General features: G+C 33.2%; 1 protein-coding gene across 3 annotated transcripts in view; it reads right to left on the reverse strand.

The window, feature by feature from the left end:
• Positions 1-22,129, reverse strand: part of TXNDC16 (thioredoxin domain containing 16) — a 77,081-nt gene that overhangs the window by 36,841 nt on the left and 18,111 nt on the right. For all 3 annotated transcript variants that reach the window (XM_016120811.2, XM_016120810.2, XM_016120812.2), the window contains 6 exons: positions 20,014-20,135; positions 15,205-15,295; positions 11,441-11,591; positions 8,079-8,245; positions 7,633-7,690; positions 3,005-3,128 (listed from right to left, as the gene is read on the reverse strand). In XM_016120811.2, coding sequence (XP_015976297.1) covers positions 3,005-3,128; positions 7,633-7,690; positions 8,079-8,245; positions 11,441-11,591; positions 15,205-15,295; positions 20,014-20,135 — 713 coding nt within the window. The remainder of the gene's footprint in view (positions 1-3,004; positions 3,129-7,632; positions 7,691-8,078; positions 8,246-11,440; positions 11,592-15,204; positions 15,296-20,013; positions 20,136-22,129) is intronic.

Below are 22,129 nucleotides of genomic sequence, written 5' to 3' on the forward strand. Positions count from 1 at the left end.
AAAAGGTTCTACCATACATATTTGACAGAGTTTATTTAGCTTCCGATATATGACAAGCACTGTGATAGACACTAAGGATGGTAGTAAACAAAGCAGACATAGTCCCTGACCATATGGTGCTCCTATCTATAGAAAGGTCAGACAATAACCTGGCCACTGAATAAATATATAATTATAAATTATCATCAGTTTAAGAAAGGAAAAGGATACAGTGATAGATTGTAACAGAGAGAATTAGATTGGGAGATCCAAAGTTTTACAGGTAGAGAATCAAGAAAAGAATGTCTTGGGCAAAAACAATAACATGCAGATTCTGAGACCAAAGAGATGTGAAAGAGCTTAATTTAGATAGACAGATTGAGCAACCAACCAACTCATCCATTCATCCATCTATCCACCTACCCGCCCATCCAAGTATGTGGTAAAAAAACACATTTGAATTTGTAAGTATTTTGCTGGAATTTTGTACAGATTTTATGGTAACAATGAAGGGGCATCTAACTTGATTAGAGAGACAAAGCTTCCTAGAAGAGTTGACACTAGCTGAATATTAAAGAAAATAAAACGTAGGAAGGAAAGGCTGGCAGTGGAGGCATACAGAACAAAAGGAACAGCATGTGCAAAGGCACAGCGTCATGAAAGAGCACGACAATTGCCAAGTGCAAATACTGCCTGTATATCTGAGGGTGCTAAAGATTATTGGTAAATTTCTTAGATGTAGTAATAGCAATAATTATGTCAATTTTAAAAGGAGAATTCTTATATCTGAAACGCAGAAATATTAATGGATAAAATTAAATATTTTGTATTTGGTGCAAAATAATAAGGAGTGGCAGTAACTGCAACAGGATAGCCATAGAATGATGGCTGTTGGGTGGGGCCAGGTAATGGATACCAGATTTGTTCTATCTTGTCTACTTTATGGTAAGTTCGTGATTGCCCATAATAACATAGTAAAAAGAAAGGGAGGAAGACAGTACACTCGGACAACTAAAGTATTATTTTGCATATGATTTCTAATTCTATAAAATAAAATACTAGATCTGAATGTCGGTACATCTCAGCAATTCTCAACTGTGTAATGCGCTAGTCAATCACGTAACTCTCTGGGCCCCAGTGTTCAAATCTGTAAAACATAAGAATTGCACTACATTAAATTTGACGTACTTTTAAATACCATATTCCATGATACTAAAGTGCTTCAATACCCAAACTAATAAAGGCTTATTTTCTTAGTTACTGTATTTTTTTTTCATTTTCCTGCCAGCCCTTTCTAATTTCCCAGTCCATCCTTTCTTCTCTTATCTTGTTCCTTTTTTTATTCTTTCTTAATACGCTACCCTCATTTGTAAATTTACTCACTCCTAAGTATACCTTTCACCAATCCATCTATGTATACAGATTCTTTTTTAAGCCATACATGTTTATTTTTTCATATTGTCCTTTTGCAGAACTTGGCCAAGTTTATTCTAATTCATCTTGTGCCCATTTCCTTTGAAGTCATTTTCCCTTGTGTTCCACTCTTAACATGGTAACAAACTCTTTTCTAACCCTTATCTGTTTTTCCTACATAAATTGGAATGAAATGGGGGAGAGGTTAATTATGCAAATAGATACATCACAAAATACTATGAGCCAATATGCATTACAGACATAGGAAATTAAGGACATCCCCCCCCCCAAAAAAAAAATCACAACAAAACAAAAAACAAGATAGCATTGTAAAAGAAATACTAGAATTAGGCTGGTAGAATCAGAAAAGGCAGTGCGAAAGGGCAAACTAAGGCCAGAGAATTGGGAAGCAATGGAGGGTGTAAAAACAGGAAATCTTGAAATAGGCAACTCCCACTGAGGACAGAAATCTTACTAAACTGACACTGGGCAGTTTCCCTGACTCTAAAGGTTGGAACATATGAGACATGATAGGAGCGACCAAGGACACAGAACACAGGTCTCTCTCTGTAATGATGACATTTATGGCTTAAACCACGAGCAATTCTAACCTCTGCATATCAGAAAAGGACTGCAACATACCTCGAACCATGAAACTGGTCACTGGTAACAGCTAAAGCTCACAGCCCTTACTACATTTATAATACAGATTTTGATCGTAATGATGACGAACCTCATAAAAAATAGGCAAATTCCTTCCTTCTTGGGATTCATGATAATAGCACTATATAAAATATTTAATACGTACCAAATGGGATACAAGAACAGAGAAGACCTAATCCCTTAGAGGTATTACAGACTAGTGGAGAAGAGAGAAAAGTAAATGAGCAATTACAGAATAGGGACCGATGTTATGAAAGAAGTATCAGGAATGGTCAGGATCATAAATAAGATTTCGAGTCAGAATGCTTCATTTCTAATCTAGGATCTAGAACATGCCACTTGTGTAACTGCTAAATCAAAGATTCTTCATCTACAAAATCAAGATGACATCAGCTAACTCAGAGGATAAAAAAGTAAATAATGTGTGGAGAAATAGCCTTGAAAACTATAGAATACTTTAAAAATATAAGCAATGACAATAAAAAGAAAAACATGTTAAAAAGCATTTGAATGTTATTGAAATTTATTCCGATAATGTTAACAATCAGATTAATCTACAACTACAAATATAACAATATTTGTTAGAATTTCAATTCCTAATAATAATAAAAGTAAAATATGTAAATATGTTATGGTTCCTGGGTCATTCTTAAACATGGAGTAGGCCGACAGAGCTGAAAGAACCGATTTGGAAGATAAAGACACAGATGTGGAAAGCTAGAAGCCTGAGATGTAACATTGAAAGGTATCACACTAAACAAATTACAGCATCCTTACATCTTTTCACCTAATCAACTTGATAAAATGTGATTCAAAATAAACTTTTTCAGGTTTCCTCATAATTTTGAATGTGAATACATTCTATGAAAAAGTTAATTCATTGAAATTTCACTGACCTTATGAGTGCTGGGCAGGAATAGGGGAAGGTTATCATCACAAAACATATTACCCATATCTGGACCTTCCATGTCATCATCTTCATCTTCTTCTACTTCCTCAATGTACACATTATTTTCCACATGGGATATTATTAAATCGATATCATGAAACACCAAAAATTCCACTGGCATTCCCTAGAAATACATTTAAAAAGTAACTAAAATATAATGAAGAAATTTTACATAAAAATGTTTTATTTGTTTGACACTAAAATGAAACTAAACATTTTTTGAAATCAATTTTTTAATTTAAAATAGTTTCAAGTATTCAGTACTTGGTTAGACATTTATAATGTTCATAAAACAATCCCCTCAATTGCTCCCTCCCTCCCCTGGTTGTCCACTTCCTTTTGACTTCGATTTTAAAATTAAATAAAACAAAAAGAGGAAATTAACTCCATGGTTAGTATGAAAAGTATCCAAAGCATACTTTATATAAAAAGATGGCCAAAAAGGAGGAATTGAAAGTCTCACTTGCTTCTTGTCACTATTACATTATACTTAAGTCTAAAGTATTTCACGTATATAGCAGTTAAGTTTTACCTCAATAAAAAATGAAAGTACACAATTTTATTGCAAACAGAGCCAATCAAAATTGTTTTGACTATTCCACAGAAATATTCAAAATAATACTTCATCTAAAATAATCTCACTAAAAAAGTTCAACCACCTGTTTAGCTATGAACATAAAAACACTATCTACCCCCAGAAATTTTAAAAACAGCAAATTCTATTCCAACTGAGATTATTCCACTAAAATAATCTTTCTTTCATTAATAGCTGGCTATCGCATTTTTTTAAAACATGAAATTTTAGGCCAATAGAGTATTTTAGCAAATTATCCCTGACTGTAACTATAAATTACAATAAATCTATAAAAGAGCTTTAAGTGTCTCTTTTTTGATAGCACATATCTTCATATTTTTATTATATTCTAAGCGAGCAATCTTTTACTCCTGTAGAAAGTAATGGAATTAAAAGAAGAATCAAAATCAGTCAAACTAAATTTATTCCAAATATACATTAAAATTACTGTGGTAAATTTTTTATTGAAGTCTAACATTCAAACAGGAAAGAACACAATGTTTAAGTACATAGTTATATATAAGTTTTTACAAAGTAGATAAACTTATGTCACTACCACACAGATTATGAGATAGAACATTACCCAAAGCCCATCTTCTTTCCTGTTTGTCATTACCCTCCCCCAAAGGTAATTATTACCCTGATTTTTATCACCACCTATAAATTTTGCCAATTTTTAAATGTATATAATAGAACTATATTCTTTGTACTCTTTTTGTGACTGCTTCATTTGCTCAACATTATTTCTGAAGTCAATCCAAGCTGTTACATATAAAAGCAGTTTATTCATTTTCAATCCTGTAGGTGTATTCATTATACGAATATACTAGTGTTTATATATTTGTTTATCCACACACTTGCTCATGGACATATGTTATGAACATTATTGTAGCTGTCTTTTGATGCACATATAGACGTACTTCTGTTGGGCAATATTTAGGAATGAAATTGCTGGGTCTTATGACATACATAGTTTCAACTTTAATAAGCACTGCCAAATACTTTTCCAATTTTCATTATACCAATTTTCACTCTTAACAGCAGAATCTGAAAGTTCTTATAACTCTACATCCTTGTTAACACTTGGTACTGCTATTTTTTAAAATTTTAGCCATTTTGGTGGGTGAGTATCTCATAATTTTAATTGCAATTCTACCTCCAGTTTATTTGCTAATTAAAAAGGGAGAAATGCATCTTATGATGGAGATAATTGGCTATCTCTACTTTAACTCAGTGATCAAATGTAGCATCATTAAGTGAGAAAAACAGACATTATGCACTTTAGGATAAGATGGAACATAAAGAAGCCAGCGCATGCATTATTTTTACCCAAATTGTTTAAGGAAGCTAAGCAATAATAAATCTAACCCAGTTTTTAGAAATATAAGGGAACAGAGGAACAAAGCAGACAATGACAAAAAGAAATAGGCAAACCTAGAATATAGAAAAAGTGGCCCCGATCATCCAAAAAGTCACTGTCATGGAGAAAAGTGGGAAGGAAGAGCTAAGATACTGACAAATAAGAAACATCCCAAATGCAATTAGAACTTCTGACAGAATTTTGGTTGCCAAAAACTATCTGTAGATAATAACTGTAGTATGAAAAAATTTGAATATGGACTTGCTATGAGATTAGGCTATGGTATTAAAGATTATTAGTTTTGTTAAATATGATAATGAGATAGTATATATAAGAGAATTAATCATTTTTAGAGATTCATGCTAAGTATGAATAAAATGTCCTACCTGCAACATTCTTTGCAATGTTTCAGAAAAAATTATAAATGAAGCATATATGACAATATGTTACTTATCAAATCTAGGTAGTAGGTATACAGTTGTTTATTCTATTTTTATTTCTACTTTTCAGTATGGTTTTCTTTTTTCATAATAAAACATTTAAGAAAGAAAGAAAAACGGCTTTTAAAAATTCAGATACTATGAAAGATCCTAGATATTAACACTATTCTTCATGATATTATGCTAATAAACAAAAGCCCACTCCTCTGCTCAGGGCCTCTTCACTTGTGCTCTCTATCTAGAATCCTCTCTCCCCATATAGCCACATGCTCATTCCTTTGCTTATTGTCGCTTATCAGTGAGTCGATGAGATCTTCTATCACTATTCTCTAACCTTAACATTTCTTTTCCATTGCCCTTAATACTATCTGACATTCTTGCTATACTTGTTTTCTATTTGTCTTCTGCAACTAGCATATTAGCTCCATAAGGGCAAAACCTTGGTTCAGCTCATTGTTATATCCTCAAAGCCTATAACTGTGCCTGGAACAAAGCAGGTACATAACAGACACTTACTGAATGAATAAATGGATATTGGTTAATATTATCGAGCACCTATAATGTGGTGGGCCCTGTACAATGTAAGCACTTTACATTATTTCTTTTACTATACTGACCAACAACTCTTTAAAGTAAATATAATTATCTTTACTTTACAATGGGAAAAAAGTCAAGAGCTATATAAATATAAAGCAGAATTTGAACCAGGCAATAAGATTCTATAGCATAAACTCAACATTATATTGCTAATCACTGCCATAGGACAAAAATAACTAAGCAAGTAATACATTACTAATAAAAATATTTTATAATTTTACTATATAAGGTTTGTGATATACTAATATAAATATACAATACTATCTGTGCAACCAGTACTAGTCCTTTAAGGGAGCCTCAAACCCTATGTCTGGAGACGTATAAGAAAAGAAGAAAGGATGAATATACAATCCCAGGATCAACATTATTGCCCTGATGAATAAGTAAGAAAGGATTTGCACTGAATTCAATAAAGAAAAGCCTACCCTATCCTTAACAGAAAACACCTTTGCACAGACAGCTAAGATATAACCTATCTTACCTTACACTAGATAAAATTAGTTGTACTTCAACAATTGAGACATCTAAACTGGGAAACCAGCATTAACTTTAATTCTTCTATAAACCTAATTCCAAATAAAAAATATTATAATTTTTCGTTTAAGGACCTTATCTACTAGTAAAAAAGAAAAAAAAAAAACCTTCAGAAAGTATTCTTTCAATTACCTGGCCAAAAAGCAGAGCACACTAGCTCTATACTATACATATCTGAAAATACTGCAGTTTTCCAAGCATTTTCCTATTTGGTCGTCAAATTTTCTTGTAAGTTAGAAGAGGAAGTTGTAGGACTATTTCACAAATGAGAAAACTGAGTTTGGAGATGTTAATTTATTTATCTGGTCCCAGAAACAGAGGTACAAAATCCAAGTCTTCTGACTCTTAACCCGGTATTCCTGCCATAGACTTAAGCAATAGAATTTAAGTTTAAACTGGCAGTTTGTAGATATATCAATCAATTTTTTAGCATATGTATATATTTAGAAGATGTTCAGAATTAAATGTTCTTAATAATTAGAAAAATTAAGAGCTATTTAAGGAAAATAGTGATATCAACAGAAATTTACAAAGGAAATATAAATGGCCAAAAAACCTTCAAAAGTTCAATCTCACTAGTAATCAAAGGCATGCCAATTAAAAACAAGAACGTTTTCTGTCTATAGAAAAGATTGAAAAAAAAAAAAAGATTAGTACTCAGTATTGGCAAAGATGTATGAGAAACAGGGAATTCCAAACCCTTCCAGTAAAAGTATAACCTTTCTGGAAGGTAGGCAATTTGACGATTTATTTTAAAAGTCTGAAAAATTCCCATTGTCTGACAAATTTCACTTTCAAAAATTCAGCTAGCAGAATCAGTGATATTCAAAACAGTATACAAAGAGGCAGGCATCAAAGCAGAATAAAAAGTAATTAAATATAATTTAAGGTGAAAAGATATATATAGCATGATCCTAATTTTCATAATATACATATATTTATGAATATGGAAAAAAGACTAACAAATGGGGAAAAAAAAGCACATACCAAAACATTAATAGCAATTATCTTTGCATAGTGGCAATTTACAGAATTTTTCTATGATAAGCATGTATTACTTTAGGACTAAATGTATTTTCCTTAAATGAGCAGACATCGCAGACCAATACACAAAACAACTAACCTCTTCTCGTTTGAAGACCACATTAGCTTGCTGAGGAATGTCCACTTCCAAAGAGTCCCTTTTTTTCAAAATGGAAATAAATGTGTTATGTTGCTAATTTGAATAACAGTCATCTAGGATGTCAATCTAAAATAGAACTATAAGTTCCTATACTAAAAAATTTTTATGAAAAAAATTTACAATTTAGTGAGTCAGAAATTTTACACATAAATGCAGACTAGATTTTCTACTCTATAGCTTAATTACGATTTCATTTAGCAAAGCTCAAAGGTCTAAATTCTAATCAAGCTAATAATTAATGTATAGATTTTAGCTAAGCAACTTGTTCTAATATTAGAATCTATTAAAGAGCGGAATTTATTTACAAGTGAATAGACTACTGTATTTAAAAATGAGAAAAATATTAGTGTTTGCTAAACATAGTGAATATTTCATGTTTATGATACCTTAACAAGAGTAGAACTCCTGCTTTTCCAAGGAGACGCCAAGCAACCCATTCTGCAGTTCTTCTATCAGCTTCATATGTAGCTTGTTGACTAACAATAAAAACCAGTGGTAATCCGAGTTGAAGGTGAATAGTTGAAACCTGTTGAGGATCCTCAGCAACTTCCGTCTCCATTGAAAAAAAGAAAAAAATGTCTTTACTGTGTGATAATAATGTTTCAACATTTGGATTTAAACTCTGCTAATTCTTATTAATAAAATCATGAGTTAAAAAACAAGTATGTGAAATAAATCCAACATTAACAGAAATGGTCTCATAATTTTCTCAGTTTAATGCTCCTAATGTGCCTATACAGATAAAGCATTATAAAACTAATACATTTTATAAGAAATTAAACACAAAATTATAACCATAAGGAATGAGCATTTTATAAAGAAAAATAAATAAAACAGTGTGGTACTGATAAATGAGATATATATTTCAAATGAAATAGAACTAAGGAATACATTCTTTCATATAAGAATTTAACACACAATGACACATTACAGAACAATGAGGAATCTGAGTTAAGATGCAGTTTGAATACACACATCTAACTTCACTTCCCCCAAATATTCCAGGAAAACTATAGCAGTAAGATTTTTTAAAAGAGATAAACATACATCTGTGAAGAAACAAAAAGAGAAAAGGCAGCAAAATTTTGGAGGCTGGAGAACAGAATAACTGACTCTACAGAGCAAAACTCTAAGCCATGAGAGGGAAAGCTAAGAAACGATTTAATTATAACTGAAGAATCCTAAAATTGCTCAGGAATTGTCAGTGCCTGGTATCTCTGGAACTGGGAGAGAAATAATCTAAAAGCTTTGGAGAAGCAGTTAGATCCCTAGATAACCAACTCCATTTGCAGAGGCAACTGCCCCTCTCCTGTACCAGGAGAAATGTGGGGGACACTTCAAGAACAGCTGAGAGTGTAAATATCATACTAAAAGCAGGGAGACTAGGTAGCCCAATGCTGAGACACTTCTCAGTGTCCTCCCCACTCAGTTTCCAGAACGCTAACAGCCAGAATCTTGTCCTCCAGCAGACGACTGGGAGGTCCTTCTCGGGGCATCTTGAGTCACCCTGAGGAACCTTGAGTCAGTCCACTATTCTGTGCACCCTGGACGGCCAAGCCTTTCTAGGCAAACACCAAGGTTTAGATAATTAGCTTATTCTCCAACAGGGTGTTGATCTTCAAGTTTGCCTTTCACACTTTTCTTGGCGCTGTGCTACTGGCCATTCTTACCTATCCCAGTGTCTACCCCATGCTTCTGGAACCTCTGCCTGAAACCTATATCCCAGTTCCATCCATAGCTGTCTTGGAAAAAAAGAGTTCCAACAAATAAGATGCTGAGACACTGATGTGCTTATGCATCATTTTGTGTGAGTGTTGAAACAAACCGCCCTTCAGGAGGGAATCTGATTGTCAAATCTTCTTTTTGGGTAAACACTACCATTGCACAATTCAAGGAAGCACCATTCCCATTGTTGTTTATAAAATGTATGTTTCAGGGGCTGCCATTCACAAAAATGACAATATAAATGGTGTCCTTGATTTTTTGCCAGCCACACTTCATTAAATCCCAAGTCATTATGAAGTCCCAAAAGTTCTCATTTTTTAATTTCAAAATATTACATAATTTCTGTAAGTAAAGCAAAGTATATCTAAGAAAAAACAAAAAACAAAAACAAACAAACAAAAAATACTTTTTAAAAGCAGCAAAAGAAAATTCATGACCAGAAGTTTTAAAAAAGGTACATAACTTCAAACCAGAATGTTAGAGCCAAAGAGAAAAACAGAAGGTTTTTAGTAAAGCTAGGGATTAGTCCTAATCCTGCCCCCAAAGGCAAAAACAGTACTGGTAAGTAGACAAAATCCTGAAAATTCTTAATAATCTCAATATTGGAAGAAAAGGAAATGAGGCTGGAAAGAAATGGTAAAGAACTGTCGAGTGAATTGTTCTCTCTCTCTCAGGGCTCTATGCTGAAATGAGAGATCGAAATAAATTCATAGGGTATTCTCCCTGTGGGAATAAGAGAAATGCCCTTCTTCCATCTGAAAGGAAAGGAAAAAGACAAAAATACTGCCTTTTTAAAAAATTGTTTGAAGCCCAAATCAAAACAAACAAAAACTGACTCAAAGAATTTAGGAATAAAGCCAGTAGAATTGGGGCTGGTGAGCTCTAAATCTATTTAAATGTAGAAAAGCAAGGCTTAAAAAAAAAAGTTGGAATTATGGTTACAGAACACAATATAAACATTGTAAACCTTAACAATGTAAAAATAACACAAAACTGACCAAAATCAGCAGGATAAGAGAAGCTGAGATGAAAATAAAGGTATGAAGTTAATTTTCTCATCTTTCACAGCAAGGGTTAAATCAATACCATCTAAAATGGAAACATGTAGTTTTTTCAAAATAATGATTTTAGTTTCTTAATGTTTTCAAAATCATTTTTAACACTTAAGACAATATTTCCTAAGAGCCCTCTAATGAAATGTTTTATCAAAAGTTCCATAATCCCTCTGGTTTCACATCAGTTTTTTTCTTCTATTAAATCAAATAAGATTAAATATAATGCTTCTTACTATAAAATAGCACATGCAATATGATATGTCCATTAATCCATCCATCTCTCTATTTGTATTTTTATAGGCGCAGAGATGACTGGGTCATGTTATCTAACATTTCATTTCCGAGTGATGGGATTAGGTAGCTTTAAAATATTTTTTCTTCATACTTTGCTGCACTGGTTAAATTATTTATAATACGCATGTACTATTTTTATTTTAAAAGGATGTACCGAATGAAAAGGCCTACTGAAGATTTTACACATGCACAGGACAACCCTTCAGACTTTCAGAAAGAAAAGTGTGCTGATCACCATCACCTGTTGAGTCTATAAAACTCTTCTGGGCTCATACTAAGGAAAATGGAGCACTGGAAATGGTATAGTTCCAATATTCATCAACTTCTAAAATAGTAATGGAAATATTCATAGAAGAGGCCTTTTCTTGACCATGATGTGGTCTCTGTAATCTTACAGTGACCACAGTTCATTATAACAACCACAGAATACTTTCACTACACAAGACTATATTTGAGTTTCAATATAATAATGGCACTTCAAGACATTAAAGTATCATTTTATGAAGTCTACCTTCCATTCTACCTTGAATAAGTAACTATTTCTAAATCCTCCTAAATTAAAGACATATATCCAAGGAAAAGGGAAAACATATAGCTCATCTAAGTAACATACATATCTGTGAATCAAAACTTAATAAATTTAATGTATGAGTTATCTAAAATAAGACACATACCAGCAGTGGTGCTTCCACTGACTTAATAAATCGATAAATGTTCAATGTAGTCAAAGGCTGTCCCATTAGTGTTCTTCTACATTGCTGGGTCAAATCCAACACTGGTTTACAATGAAAAAAGTAGAGATGTGCGTTTTCTATATCCTCCATGCTGCAAATTAAAAATTAGAGACAGACCCACTTGAAGTCCAATGTGTGATCCTTATACCATCCAGAAAGACAAAACAATAAATCTCTTTGTCTTTCAAATTGCTGTTTTAGTAAAAGCCTGGAAGAGTATAACATTAAAAGAAAATGGGCTAGGCAAAAAAAAAAAAAAGATATAGAATATTAATGAAAATTAACCTTAATATTTTTAACAAACCATGTGAGTTGTATAAGCAATTTTTCCCCTGGATTCTTTCATATGGTAGCTTCTAAATTAGGTTATAGGCAGGTGTACATAATTTTTTTTAAAAATAAAAGGCTGTCACCTTGAGGACAATAAGATTACCTTCAAATATGATTTTTCTAGAGCTATGCTAAATAAGGCTTTGTAACACAAATCTTCTAGGTTTAATTTAAACCCAAATCTGTTTTAAATAAACTTCAGCCAAAACATGCCTTAAGATAGAAACCATGTGACACTTTGTGGGAGTTTGTGAGTTTGTATCTGAAATATTACAAAACTCAGTAAATATGGCTTATAATTTCAGTTTTGGCATTCCCTTCAACATGAGAATTCAAAGATAAACTTATAGTGAGTAAGATTTACCAAAATTAAAATAGCATTTTAAAAAAACCTCCAGATGGCCTTAGTAGGATTTGGCAAAATACTGCAATTTTTTATTTTTAAAATGTTATTTTAATTCTTGACACATTTAAATTGAGCTCTAAGGTTCACCAATTTCAAATTTAATTATAAAGTAATATCTAATGAGTCAATGATTCAATAAATCATCAAAGATTTATTTAATACCTACTGTGTGTGTTAGGCCCTGTGCTAAAATACAAAAGACTAAGTTGAATAAAACAATTCAGATACATGAGGGGCTTAGACTAGAGGAGATATATTTAGTGAAACATTTAAAATGTAGTTTATAAATGCTATAATATACAAAGTGGTATGAGAAACAAATATTTCATTCTGCCTCAAGTTGAGAGGAGAAGGAAAGAAAGGGTTCAGGAAGATCACCATGGAGATTAAAAATAGTAAGGGAGAGAAAGACTTCTCCAAGAAGATAAGACAAATGGGTATTTCAGACAAAAGAAATAATATAGCCAAGGCAGAAAGTATAAAACTCTTTGAGAGGGACCCTAAGTAGTCACATATTGTTGAAAGGAAAGTGTTGAGAGCAGAAAGACCCAGCTGATGTTGAAACTCATACCATAACCTCTGAAATAATAAAATAATGTTGCAAAGTTAATCAGGAATCATTTGATTATAGATAACAGACACAAAAAAGAGGGATTGGGGGAAAATACTGGAAGTTTAGAAGAGTACCTCAGAGACTACAAATAAAATTCAAGTAATTGGATCAGAGAGTAAATGTAGAGATCTGAACAGCAAGAGTGCAAGAACTTCATTTTGCCATTAACACTTTTCAGCTCCCAATTCTATGTAAAGACAACTCCCTCTGCTTTACTTCTACATGGGCAAAACATTCCTGTGAGCAAGAGAGCCACAACACTGTATAATAGTTTTTCTATGCCCAATTTTAAGTTCTTAGGAGAGGGAATATCATTTGCTCAGGTAAGCCAATGTCCCTAGGTCAGGTGGCTGCCCGATTTAACTGACTGGATATATATGGGATGAAGGTAACACCCTTCTTTGCCTACACACAGATTCTTTAAGAAGGAAATTTTGGGAGGTTGCAGAAAGTACCGGTGCCTGCATGGCATGCTACTTCTTTTACTACCTGTCAATATACATCCTTCTTAACTGACATATAGGTTCAAACATACTTAGGCCAAACATTATATAGCAATTAATATACTAGTCTCATCCAATGTTATAGCCCCAGCAACTGGAATAGTGCCTAGCACCTAGAAGGCATTCAGTAAATACTTATTAAATTAAAGAATGAACACATGAATGAAAAAAAAAATACATTCACTTCTCCCCCATTAGGAGACAACCCAAAGTCATAGCCAACTACTTCATGCAGAAGTAATGTCACGGACTACTATATTTTGAATCCACAGTCTTTCCTTGTCACGTCAGGTTCCGGTATGAACCCTCACCATGTTGTTATCAATGAATAAATGAGAATTCAAACATCTCTGATACATCATAAACTCAAAAGTATATGAAAAATGGGGTAACTATACACACTCTTTAATTTCCATTTTAAAAATGGAGAAAAAAGTCTTCCAGAACATTACTGTGTTTGGTCATAGGTAAAAAAATACACACACACACAGTATATCTTGCTGAACAGCATTTGTAAGGTAAATGATAGGACCTACATATACTCTGCCAATAAATAAGCACCCTTTGTGTTTTAAGCATGTCACTGTTATTTGCAATTATTCATTACCTGAAAAATAAAGAAAAAGCATAAACAACTAACCTTCAGAGAGACTGTGAGGTCCCCACTAAATTACCATGGGATGGGGAATAACAAGGCCTCCCTGATTCCAAGATGGGAAATTGGCAGTTGGGAGTAGCAAAGTAGTGGCTAAATGTGTGCTTATTGTATCTTGAGACTCAGCAACAACTTCTAGCTTACAATTTTAGACTCAGTAAATCTTTACAGTACTGTCAGCATAACTCTCAAATTGTTAAAAACATTAAAATTCTTGCATGAACAGCAAACATGCATCAAAGTTTTATTTAACTCATTAATGAGGGAACCAGCGGATAGTTCAATAAAAAGAGATTAATGGAAAAGGAATGCTGGCTGTCATACAGAGCAATGAAAACATAATTTCTTTTTACAGGAACTTTATTTTCTGCTACGCATTCTCCCCCCACCCCCAACCCCCCCAAAAATCATTGCACTTTATCAGTTTTCTATGCACTAACCTCCAAATTTACAGAGTTGTAAAATGTCTGGTATTTAATTAATTGTGTGTGGTATATCAAATAGTCATTTTCTGAGAGGTTGGCAAGAGGACTCATAAAATCTCTTGCATAGTATAAAAATGTCACACAATCGCCATTTTGCCTTGCTTTGGGTTAAAGTTCCTGAAGAACATTTTAAACCCAAACTTAAAGTCTTTAAAATGCACTAGTTATTTATTGGGGCTCCAGTCTATAAGACTAAAGTAAAGAAAAGCTTTAACCCTCAGTTGCCTAGACAATAGTCAAAAGAAGGCTTCTACCTAAAACTGTAAGCTAGAAGTAAATAAGAAAAGAAACATCTAATATATTTTGTTCAAAAACTGTACCTATATATATTTAAGATTATTATGAAAAAGTAACTTACAGAACTCTAGAATTTCTGGAGCTTAATTATGAAAGCTGTTATTTTATCACCTATCTCATCACTGTGGGAGATCTATTCCTAAAATACACTTGGCCACTCATACGATCACATCTGTGGCTTATCCATATTGTCTTCATTCATCTTAGTCTAATATCAATTCTGCATATTTAAATTCATTTTCAGACTGCAGTACAGATGATAGTAATGAAGGGGATTTCAGGTTTTCAGGTTTATTTGTTCACATCTGCTTTTGATTTCTCTTAGACAAGTCCATGCTGTGCGAGTATAATGGAAATGTTGAATAAGTAATGTGAAGTGAACTTAAAATTGTTGACATATGCCTCTTATACATACCCAATACTTCTCAAAAGGGCAATTTCTGTGGTTAAGACAAATTGGTATGTGGTCCCATATACGAAAGCAGCTTCCATGATTGCCCTGTGCTCTGAAGAAGACATAAGGGAGTTGGGAAAGAAGAGTTAGTTTGTGTGACTCTGCATAAACTTCTATTCTGAATACTCTCCTACACCTATTTATGCTTTATTGTATTTAAAGAAAAATCCTTTGTAGAAATCCCAGTTGTGAAAATGCAGGCAGTTAAAGAAGTTATGAAAAGTCTATTCGAGGTAAGAGAAGAATTAAGAGGGAGTAGAAAATTAGTTTTACCTAAGAATAGAACATGAAAAATCAGTGATAGTTTCTTCCTAGTGAGAGGGAAGAGAATATGAAGCCACCATACAATTGTCATGCTATATTTTATATATGTATATCTCTCATATTCTTTCTGGTTTAGTTACTTTTTAATCAAACTTATTCTTAAATATAGTTTAAAGAGACAAATCATTTTACAATAAGAAAAACAATAGTTCTTCTGCCCCATATCCAATTTCAAGGGAAAACTTTCAACTCTTTCACCGTTTCTTTGGTTAATTATCTCCAAGTCTTTAAATGATAGTCTTACACTCATTTCCTAAGTTTTTTAAGTGTTAGTATTACCTACTGACCTTCCACTTTGGAAGATGATATAAAGTGGCTCTCTTTTCCAAAACCCCACTCCACAAATGTATACATTTCTATTCCCTCAACTTTCCCAATATAGTTCTAATTTTTACTAGATCAACAGTCAGTACTTACATCATTATGGCTCAGTAAATACTATTTACAAATGAGCCATGCAGTATAAAATGAACACTTTTTCTTTTTCAAACTTTTTATTCACTATAGTCATACCTATCTATTTTTGTGTAGATTTCTTCCTAATTTACTCCTAAACTCTTACAGTTGTCTAACCCTCTTAATATTTCAAATATATCAGGTATACTATTGATTCCCTCTTCTTGGAGACATTTCTGCAGAAATGTACCACACATACCATTGCTACTTGGTATGCTACACAACTTTCATCCTAAGAACTCACTTCATCATCCAAAGGATCTCTAATTCTCTCATATGTTTGATCCTTTGGCCTGTTACATATATATATATATATTTTACAATTCAACCTTAAGGGGTGTGTGTGTATGTGTGTGTGTGTGTGTGCGCGCGCGCGTGTGTGTACATATATGTGTGTGTGTGTGTGTATATATATAGTGTTGTGTGTTGAATGCTATAGTTAGATTTCTGTCACTACATATTTGACTTGTACCCCATCTACCTCTCCCCTCCCCCCGACCCTCTGATATAACCACTAGTCTATTGTCTATGAGTCTCTGTTTGTTTGTTGTTTTTAGGTTTATATCCCACATATAAATGATACTTTCAGGGATCATTTCTATAGTTGATATGCATATTTTTTAAATTGATTTGCTCCCTTGCTCCCATTCTCTAGCACCTTCCTATGACAGGATATATGAAATACACATTTTTGCAACCTCCCACTTCTAGAAGTGTCTTAATTCTACTTTCATAACTAGCTGTAGTTGTCTGAGTATAGAATTCAAGGTTCAAGTCATTTCTCCTGAGAATTTTGGAAGCATTGTTCATTTTCTTCAGTTTCCGGAGCTGCAACTGAGAAGTCCAACACCATTCTGATTCTTGATCCTTTAACTGCAAACTCATTTTTTCCTTCTGGAAGATTTCAGAATAATATTTGTTTCCAATATTCTGAAATTTCAAAATGAGACGCTTTGGTGTGGCTCTATAGTCATTTATGATGCTGGGACACAATGAAGCCTTTCAGTCTGGAAGCCCAAATTCTTCAGTTCTGGAAAATTTTCTGAAAGTGCTTCTTTGAAGATTCTCTCCTTTTCATATTTTATTTTCCCTTTTCTTCTCACTGTCATTTCCTGGCAGTTATCTTCCCCTTAACCTACCCACTTAACCTACCACTTATGTTACATATTACCAGATTCCTTCACTCACCACTCTGCCTTGTTGGAGTCTCCTACCACCCCAGCCAAGGTCACTCCCTCTCATTACACAAAGATTTTAGTTTTTGTTACACTGTCACTTTTTCCAATACTATTTCTGTCATATATAATCCTTGGTAATTTTTATTATCCCCATAGATGATTCTTTCTAAACCTTAGGCTCTCAGTCCTTGGCCTTCTCTATGGATGCCAATGACTCTCTTCAACCCTATCTTAACCACTCACTGCTATGATCTCATTGCAGGCCTTGTAAGTACCAACTACTGCAAGCTCTTCTAGAATCAAAATGTCCAGCATCATCCTACTCAAATAGACACATACACACTCCTATCTAACAAGGTCACTCTGCCTAGTACATAACTAACTTTCCAGGACCTACGATCCTCTTATTTTTCACTGTCAGTCACCCCTCTCAGGTCCCCTCTTTCCTCTTAATCCAACTTAAATTCCATGGTCAATTTTTATTATCACTCCCCTGACCATTTGGCTAAAACACAATCCACGTTAAATCAAATTCTACCTATTCTGTACTTATACCCACAAAAGTATATATGGCTAAAGGGGAAAAAAACGAAAAGCCTGCTAGCATCACCAGGCTAATGGTCTCACTTTACATTACTGACAACTATTATAGCTGCCTAGCAACCACTCTTTGTTTCCAGGACTCCTAAACAACTATTTTTTCTACCCTCTCCTCAAACTACCTGATAACTTTATTTCTATTTAATAGAGAAAATATAACCTGTTAAAAAAACAAAACAAAACCAAAACAATTTCCACTAGTTCCCAGCACTGTATCTACTCACTTACCTAAATTAATGCCCATATTCTGTCTTCTCTCCTATTACCATATATGAACTTGCTGTGCTCCCAGAAAAGAACCACCCCCTCTCCACTAACTCAAAGATCTTGTTGCAGTAATTCTCCCTTCTTTTTCATACATGATGCATTTTCCTATTTCTACTGGATCATTCTCATCAACATACAAATATGCTTCTTAAAAAACTCTTCACCCATTTTTCTCTTTCCCTTAGTAGCAAAACTTCTCAAATGAAGTTCTATATTCAGTCTTCGACTTACTGTATATTCTCTTTTATATCCCTATCAGGCACTTACCCCTGCCACTCTAGAAACTGCGCTTGTCAACTTCACCAATAACTTCCACATTGCTAGCATAGTGACCACCTGGCAGTTCTTATCTTAATCAGCTTTTCAGCATCATTTGACACAATTGTTCCTATCTCTTCCTTAAAACCCTGTCCTAATTGGCTTGCAGGACATTCCTACCACATAGGCTATACCTTCTGTCACCTTGACCGGTTCCTCTCTACCTTGCTGATCCAAAAATGTTCAAGTATGAATTCAGTCTTCTTCCCATTTAGTCTCACTCCTTCATATCTCTCTGGTCTCCTAGTTTTATCTCACAAATTTAGATCCCTAGTCTGTAGTTCTACCATAAAATGAAGATTAGTAATATCCAACTACCTTACAGATAACTCTACTTGGATATCTAGCGGATATTTGGCAAGTTGTATGTTCAAAAGTGAATTCCAGAGCTTCCTCGCCAAACTGTTTATTTCTAGTCTCCCCTATCTTAGTTATAAGCAAGTTCAACTTTCAAGTAGCTCAGGCCAACACTCCAGACTCGCCCTTGTTTCTATTTTTCTTTCACTGCACATCCAATATACCAGCAAATTCAGTAAGTTCTACATCCAAAATACTGCCAGATTTTTTTAAAGTTATTGACATGTCTATCACTAACACACTGGTCCAAGCCACTTATCATCATCTCTTGCCTGTATTATTGCAACAACTTCCTAATTTTCTCCTTTATTTTACCATTACTCTTTCCAGTTTATTCCAAACATAGAGGTCAGATCGATCCCATTAATATAAGTCTGGGGGTTCTGTTTCATATGCCGGTGTAAGCCCTCTATCGCTCATTCCTCTCATCTTGATTATAATTACACAATAATATAATACAATAACCTGGACAAAATATAATAATCTAAGGTTCCTGAAAAGGAATATTATTTCACAAGCGTATTAAGTTAGTGGTAGGTTATGCAGCCATCAAGGTTTATGTTTATAAAAACTGAGATTTCCAATAAGTAATGTTCCTTCATAGAGCATCTATAATTTTTAAAATGTATTTATTGTTTTATACTCACATAGCCAAGTTATAACTATAAACAAATAAAAGCACAACTATAATTTGTTCATAAAATGTTTATAGACTTCATGACAAAATTAGATATTAATGCTCAAGGGGATGCTGTTGAAATCAATGTTTTAAAAATTAAAAAAATGTCATAAACAGAAAATATCAAAATATTTAAAAAGAAAGCCACTGAGTCAACAACATTTACTAAATACTATAAACTACTATACCATGTACCATGAAGACTATAAGAAAATAAAAAGTTACAGTGAACTTGCAAAGTACTTACTGTATCCCAGAAACCATTTTAATTATTCAAAGTCATTTGGTCCTACCAATAACACTAAAAGGTTATTTTCACCATGTTAGTGACTAGGAAATAGGTTAAGTAAGTTGTCCAAAGTCACACTATAAGTAATTAATGGAGCAGGGAGTGTAATCTAGGAAGTCTGGCTCCAGAGTTTTTGTTCAACCATTATGCAATGCTGCCCATTTAAAAAGAGGAAATATAATAGTAAAGATACTGTAAATTTATTTTAAAATATTAAGATTGTGGTCGAAATCATTATTTTTTTTTATATAATCACATACGTACAAATGCATAGCAAAATTAAAGTCAAAGTTAATAAATACCTGGTGTTCCAATGGCTCTTACATATGAAAATGCAATGTTTGCTTTTCCTTTCAGAGCATTTTCTATATTCTGAAAGTCTTCCAGAGTGGTAATATATTTTACTTCATTGAAAAGAAGAGCACTAAAATAAACAGATGTAATTAGTAGAAAAACCTGATATGAATTTAGTTATATTTGAGTAAATAAAAGAACCTAATAAAAAAAAATTAGTAAAAACCTAAGCATTTTAACACTAAATTAAAATCACTCCTAAATCATTAATCTGTCCCTAAGAACGTCAAGTAGGGATGGTTGTGAAAAATGATGCTCATTCTCCATCATGACCATCTCTCAATGTATTTATGCTGTATTTGCTAATGTCCTAGTCTAGCCAAATAATCCCTTACAGATCTCAGCTTGAATACATTTGAGCCCTTCACACATCTAAACTGCACGCCTCTTTCCATGGCCTGTAATGTGAGGAAGGCCCTGCATGACCTAGACCTTGCCTACTTCTCTAGCCTCATTTTGTTCTACCATCCCTCATGTCTACCATTTTAGGCACACCTCAGGGCCTCTGCAGATACAATTCTCTTTGCTGAAAGCTATTCCCTCTGCTCCTTCTCATACATCTCATCTCAGAGAAGCCTTCCTTGTCGGTCCAACATACGTAGGTCTATAGCATTTTCCTCTTTCATTCCACACTATTTGATCCCTTCATAGTACCTATCACAATTTATAAATACTTATATATTTGTTTACTTGTTTACTCCAGCCTCTCTCATTAAACTGTTATGTTTGTGAGGCAGGGACCTTGCATATTTTATCACTATATCTGTAATAACTAAGAACAGAGCCTAGTATATTATTAGCTAATCAATAAATGTTTGTTAAATAAATAAAAGGTAGAGAGGGAATCATTACCATTCTTTGTTTGAAGAAATGAAAGTTCAAAACACTGAAAAGCTCGGTTACTCAAAAATACATTTACTGAATCAAGGAACCAGGAACAGAACACAAAACAGGCCTTATTACTCCTAGTTCAGTGATCTTTCCACTTGATTGTAATTCTTCTAAATCATCTTGTCAATGTGTAAATCGGACTGACAATATTTCTTCATTCAAAAGACTCTTCTTTATTAATTTTCTACTTCTACATAAATCTTCTAACAACTCATTTCACTTTTCTGTGTGTGTATATATTTTTGTTAGGCCAATTTTAAAGATTCTTGAAAGTTATTCCAAGTCCACTTAAATAAGCCCAAGTCCACTTAAATATTTAAATAAGCAAAGGTTCACTCAACTATCTTCAACAAATTAGTCAATTGGGATTTCTTCCTATGGACAACATGGCACTTTCTGCCAATATTGCAGTTCTTAAACTTTTTGATCTCAAGATACCTTTATAAACTTAAAAATTATTGAGCTCTTCAAAGAGCTTTTGTTTACGTAGGTTATATCTACCAATAGTTGCCAAAATAAAAATTAAAAAGAAATTTTAAAATAAATTCTTTTAAAAATAAACTCTATAGCATCTTAATATAAATAATGCTATTTATTAAAAAAAAAACTAAATTTTTCAAAACAAAAGAAAAATTTAGTGAAAAGAGTGGCACTGTTTTACATTTTTGCAAATCTTAATATTGGACTAAATAAACAGCTGGATTCTATAACTGCTTCTGCATTCAGTCTGTTATGATATCACATATCATATAGCCTTTGGAAACTGCACTCCTGAGAGAACGAAAGTGTAAAAGGCAAATAATGTCTTAGTATTATTATAAAAGTATTGTGATTTCATGGACAGTCTGAAACTGCTGCCCTAAATTACACTGGCTTAAATATTGACTTACTACAGATTTCTTCAACTTTTTAAAAGAAATGTAAAACTTGATCTTTTACAATTCCCACAGTTCATTTTGTTTATAAAAGAAATATTTACAAAGCAGTACTCACTATGTGCCAGATAGTTCATGTTTTCATTTAAACCTTCAACGATATTCTTGCAATATTCTTTATTCAACACGTACATTCAACAGTTTGAAGGATTATGTAACCTGCTCCAGATCACACTGGTAGTCACTGGTAGACCTAAGATTCAAATCTAGGCCTCCTGACACTAAGGCCAGGACTTTT

Source organism: Rousettus aegyptiacus, unplaced genomic scaffold, assembly GCF_014176215.1.
Source record: "Rousettus aegyptiacus isolate mRouAeg1 unplaced genomic scaffold, mRouAeg1.p scaffold_m13_p_3, whole genome shotgun sequence".
NCBI lineage: Eukaryota > Metazoa > Chordata > Mammalia > Chiroptera > Pteropodidae > Rousettus > Rousettus aegyptiacus.